This window comes from Limulus polyphemus, unplaced genomic scaffold (assembly GCF_000517525.1).
Source record: "Limulus polyphemus unplaced genomic scaffold, Limulus_polyphemus-2.1.2 Scaffold2677, whole genome shotgun sequence".
NCBI lineage: Eukaryota > Metazoa > Arthropoda > Merostomata > Xiphosura > Limulidae > Limulus > Limulus polyphemus.
Genome location: NW_013668287.1, coordinates 77,347 through 83,674, shown reverse-complemented (window position 1 = coordinate 83,674; position 6,328 = coordinate 77,347). Strand labels below are relative to the sequence as shown.

The window sequence follows — 6,328 nt, the reverse complement described above, 5'->3', positions numbered from 1 at the left end:
AACATTCGTGCTAAAACAAACGCTATAACGAACGTTAACTTCAACAATACTTTCTCACTGCAGATCAATTACTCACTACCTACACACATTATTGTTTCGTCACGTTGTCACCCTCTTATATATATATATATACCAGACTACCCTATATCTAGTAATCTCCCGACAATTCACGAAGGTACAAGATGTTTCCAGAAAGCAGGGGATGTGACACTAGTCACGTGACCTCGCTGACGCAACAGTATCTTATTCCAAATCTTTAACATTTTAGGATAATAATACACTTGCAATGTTTGTCAGCAAGGACACAAGCCAAAGCTATACATGTCTCACGAATATAATCACTAGTAATAAAAAACACTAATAAAAAAAAAAACAACTTAACTCCATATTGAGTACTGACAAACACCTTTAAAAGATTGTAATCAACCATTTGTATGTCAATGGCTTTAGAATTATTGGACAGGAGAAAGCATGTTGATTAATCAACAAAGACCAACTATTGATGTAAGACCATACCTTACAAAATATTATAGATTAATTGGTAATTGGAATTTTATAGGTTCAATTAAACACTAATATTAAAGCATTTTTATAAATTTTAATGCAACATTAATGTCATTAAGTACTGAAATTAGTATGAAATTGGCTGTTATTTATAAACATATGTACATTTTTTATAACAAAATTAAGTTTTTCTTTTGCAATGTTTACCACTTTAAATGCATTCATTCCCATATTAAAATACACTGAATAACAGTATTCTATCAAAAATGTTCTATATTTCTATAGTAATTCCCCAATGCAAATGTCTATCTTACTGATGATGTAAAGAACTTGTAACTCATATCCATTATGTAATTATGGAAACAGTGAATAAACTGGTTATAAAATTCAGATATTATAGAACTGTTTCTCCTCTACTGTATAAAAATGAACTGCCACCAGAGTACAGTCATGTGTTGATAGTTTGAACTGTGGCTGGCTGTCATTGAACCAGTCAGACAGAGCTAAACCAGTATAATACTTATAAAAGAATAGTCAGTCATACTATTCCCAGCAGTAGTGTGGTGAACATACTCATGGCTCCTAGAACAGAAATTTCACATGAAAAAAGACTGGTGAAGGCTAATCCTTGTAATAGATTACAGGAAACTTCATGTTTCAGAAGGAGCTGTATGGAGGTTACATGAAACTAGTACATTGATAATATAAGTACCAGAGTTAAAAAAACACAACTCTCCAAAATGGTATAAAGTAAATCAGGGTTTGCTCATTAAGTAACACACAATAATCTAGTAGAAACTTGTAAATGATCTAGCTGTAAGTACAGGCATAAATGTTACCTCCATAACAGGATGATACACATTAGCATGGAGTGGCTTCAATAGATGTGTAACTGCTCAAAATCCACTACTTGGGGTAGATAACAAAACCAAACGACTGAAAAGGGCATTAGGCTTCAAACAATGGGATTAGCAAAGCTGGAAGAGGGTATTCTTTATAGATGAATTTAAATTGTTTAGCAATAATAAACAACAGTATGTCCAATAGCAGAGAATAGAATGGAACCACGGTCAATGTACAACATCTATGGTGAAGTATTGTTGGAACCAATACAAGTGTGAGCTTTATCTTGGTCAATGAGATTGGAGATCTATACAAAATTTGTGGCACCTTGACTATTGACAGGTACAATCAGATTCTTAGCCATTATACCATTCTCTTCCAGCAAGACAGTGATTCTAAGCATGCAGCAAATGTGGTGAAATAAAAGGTGGAAGGAAAAAGAGGCCAATGGAACACTCAAGCATCTCTTGGTGTGCACAGTCCTGATATACCATATTTTAATGCAAATAACCCGTGGGCTATATGTTAAATTAGTTTAAAAAATTCCAACTGTGGGGTATACTCATATGTGGGTAATACATTTCTTTAAAGACTGGAATCACCAATTTTCTATTCTGAGTATTTGATTACGTTGTTCTTGTTCAACATGTGGACTGATTCTTCAACCAGATGATAAGTACGTCTGTTAGTAATCCCAGTTATTCTCTGGTCCAAAGACAAAGTATAAATATGAATATTTTTGATTGTACTTATCAGTATTTGAATAAATTACAATTACGACTTTTACTTTTTCTCTTCCTAGTACCGACAACAGACATCATATGGCAATAATTTTTATAATGATTTATAATAATTTGGACGAATTTGTAAAATGATATAAAATTCAACGGCCAAACTTAGTTGAATGGACGGAAACTGCCTGTTGTAGAAACACAAGTATAGAGGACAATGTTTCAAAAGTATTCCGCCTTTTGTCTTCAGGTCAACGTGTGTATAGTGTTGTCAGTGTTTATAGTATTCTGGTGGAATGTGGAGGACATGTTCTGAATGGATAGTTTATCCATGTTTCTGATTGGTGGAAAGATTTCCCGCAGATTCAACCAATGCTACCCATTGGTTACTCACCTTTAATTCAAAATCTCAGTTTAGTGAAGGTTTTTATTGTGTTAATGTAAAATAATTCTTTAATTCTTCTTGTCTTCCAAAATTCGTCTGTGTTGCTGGCTTGCGGGGTATACATGAGTGCAGGTAATACATGGCTAAAAATTTTTAGAGCACTTTTTTTCCCTCAGGTGCGGGGTATACCAGGGGGTAGATTACTTATGGGAAAATATGGTAAACATTATTAAAACCATAAGGGCATATATGGAAACTGAGAAAGTCAAATGGCAACAAAACAACATGGCTGGATCGTGGGGGAGTAATATTTTACAATCATACATTGATAAGCATATGGTGGTATTAAAACTAGGTGACAACTCTATTTAAAGCAAATGAAAAATCTCAGTGCATTGTGCAACATACTTGTTTTTCTTTTGTATAATCTGTACAATGTATAATATAAGAATGATAAATAGCCATTTAGTTGCAATTACCCATTGTTTGTGTATCATAAATGTGTGTTTTCAATAATCGTTTCCAACATTGTATATACATACATACATGTATAATTTCAAAAAGATTACACTGCATTAGGAAACCCAAAGTTTGGTTAATGTGAATAAAGTCACTGGCTGCTAATACACTTTGGCATTATTATGGCTCATTTCCATATTCAACAGAAGGAAACTTCCTCTTGAGAATTTATTTTGTGCTACAAATTGTTTAATTCAAGAGCGAATGGATAGGCATCAAACTAACAAATGACTTCTTAAAGGAGATGTCTGAATGGATAGGCATCAAACTAACAAATGACTTTTTAAAGGAGGTGTCTGAATGGATAGGCATCAAACTAACAAATGACCTTCTAAAGGAGGTGTCTAAATGGATAGGCATCAAACTAACAAATGACTTCTTAAAGGAGGTGTCTGAAAAAAAAAGTTATTTTTAGTGAGTATTTTTTTTCTCGGTAGTAACCACAAAAATAAAGGAGAATGAAAACTCCTACCTGGCAGCCATCTTTCAGAGCCTTGTATGTAAACATAGGGTTACCAGTGGCAGTGAGTTCCAGGTCATTGTAGGACATTAACTTTACAGCTAATTTCAAGCTGTTTAGCTTAGCATATTTGTAGGCAACAGATTTTTGACAGTGGTAGGTAATATTTTGCACAGCTCCCTCACTGTACAGTTGTAGAAATCCAAGCTGTCTCCGGTCAATTTTGTAGGTAAACTAATGAAATACAAATATGGTAACAGTAATTATGAGCTTTACATAATAACATTTCAATAGGAAATAAAAACAATGAAATCATTGATCCCACAAAAGTTATCATTGTAAAAGAGCTAAGAAAAAATTAAAAGGAAGTGAATCAACAGAACAAGTTTATATAACCAGTTTCACAAGTAATGTAAAAATATTTACTAAATGTGCACCTGAAAAAGATTGTAATGTTCAAACATTACGGTTCTGAACATAAAATTACCCAGCTCAAAACATCAAATACTGTACTGCTTATAAAGCTTAATATCTAAATTTATTTTTGAGTATTTTAATAATTTAACTGTTACAATTACTTATTTCTCTTTGCAAAACAGAAAAATGTAAGGTAAGATTCACCAAAAAATGAACTACTTGCAAAAAAAGAAAAACACAAAGGAAATACTACATAACACACGTGAGAGGGAAACTTTGTGACTTCCACAAACACATCAATTTGTGAAAGACATTAAGTTGAACATAAAGTATAAACTGAATATTAATAACAACAAATACATAAAGAGATCTGTGGAAAGTGCATCTAATGCTGCAATAAAAGAAGATTCTAGAAGTCAACTAAAAGGAATAAAAGGATAACAGTTTCTTAAAATCCAAGATTTCATAGCCATTATTATATACTATACTTTTTTTTAATGAATAGTAGGAACTACACCACTGACTCAATACAACTAACTCATTTGAGCATGGTCTTCATTGTAACACAATAAGGTCATGGTTCCAATCATATTAGTTCCCATGAAAGTAACTGCCTAGTAATTTTCACATGATGATGTGTTTCATGACTGAAAACTTGCATACTGCATGTAATTTTGGAAGGGAACAGTTTTTCACACTTTGGGGGCATAATATCTCTGAAAACTTTGAGTTCTTATGAACATTCCAAAACAACAACACTGGTTTCCTTGTATTTGTTGGTGCTTATAAACTCTTCTGGATTTAATTTTACAATTTCTTTAGTCTTAGTTTCTAGTTTTATCTTCATCATGTCTACACCAACTAGAAAGAGGAAAGTTCACATCATCACAGAGGATGTATTTTATTAATGCTTGATTCACATTTTCATCAAATGCACGAAGTTTCTAATATTTACACTATTAACATTTATTAAAAGTTATTAATACTATTCTCAATAAAATCATGAAAATATCTAACATATAAATCTAAAACATTTACATTCATTAAATTATAAGAGCAATTATCATGATGCATGAATTTCATGTAACTACCACGTAACGGTGATCAAAAAGCATGAGTAAAATTCATAAGTAGCTTTGAATTGATAGTTTAACAACATACAATAAATTACGTTACAGTAATTTAACAAAACTCACATCAGTTGAAAACTACATACTACACAACTACTCAAAAATATTATGGATACTGACCATGTGGGTGGGGTAATCTTTTCATGGTCAAATCATCTATAATGCTCTCTAATTTTTTATCACCATATTAAGCCATGGTTCCTGACAATCACATTGTATTGAGGTAAATGTGTAATTCATTTTACATTTTACAGCCATTCTCACTATTACAGTAAAGTTTTAAATGGAAGCTTTGTCATCTACTAGTAGAAGTTAAATTCTTAATTATAGCATATTAAAATCCTAATAGAAATATTTTTAGGTATTCAGAATACTTTAGAATTTATAAACTTATGAAACAAATGTACAATTATACCTTTATTATTTGGCTCAAGATCATGAATGCAGAAACGAATGAGGTGAAAGATTAAATCTTTAAATGTGTTAAGTAGAAAAGGAAAGCCAGACTTCTTTCTTTTCATTATATTGATAATTAATTAATTATGTTAATGTATTCTGTTCAAAAGGACTTAATAATTCTTACAATATTATAATACCATTACATCAAGCCTCACTGATAATGCCTGTAACCTACATTTTGCCTTCAATTTATATACATTTTTCATACAGACACCACACAAACCCATGTGTTTACATGTAACTAGATCCTAACTCCAGTTTACAAACATATTTTGACATAAATACACAAACACATGTTTACCCATAATCTACATTTTGACTCTACTTTGTAAACATTTTTAAAACAGACAGACAAGCCCATGTTTACTTGACTCCAGTTTACAAACATTTTTTAAATAAACACACATACCTGAATCATTCTTATTGTTAAATAACCAAACACAGTCTCACTTTACATAATTTCCAATTCACATTGAATATATGCATACATATGACCTTCCTTTGTATAATTTACAGTAATCTACCCAAAAATACACATCCAAGCTCATTTTCATTGTAGGCTAAACATGCAACTTCACTTTATGGATTTCACTAACACTTGATCAATATTCAAGCTTTAGAGGTTCAAAGTGCTTTGGAATAACACACCTGATTTATTATAAGTTTCCAAAACAACTGAACATTAAAAACATTTACACATCATAAATGTACTCCTTTGTGATACAATAGTAAATAATGTTTTATAACATCAGCAACATTTAAAATACATCAGAATATTGAAGAAACAACAAAAAAATAACAAAAAGAAGGTTCAAAACAAGATGAAATAAGCCTTCATTAAAAATTAAACTCAGGCATAAACTATTTTTATTAATCTAGC

General features: G+C 31.4%; 1 protein-coding gene across 1 annotated transcript in view; it reads right to left on the bottom strand.

The window, feature by feature from the left end:
- LOC106467608 (collagen alpha-1(I) chain-like) overlaps window positions 1–6,328 on the bottom strand; it is a 72,287-nt gene that overhangs the window by 837 nt on the left and 65,122 nt on the right. The window contains 1 exon segment of the mRNA XM_022395813.1: window positions 3,455–3,676. Within this exon segment, the coding sequence (XP_022251521.1) occupies window positions 3,455–3,676 (222 nt within the window).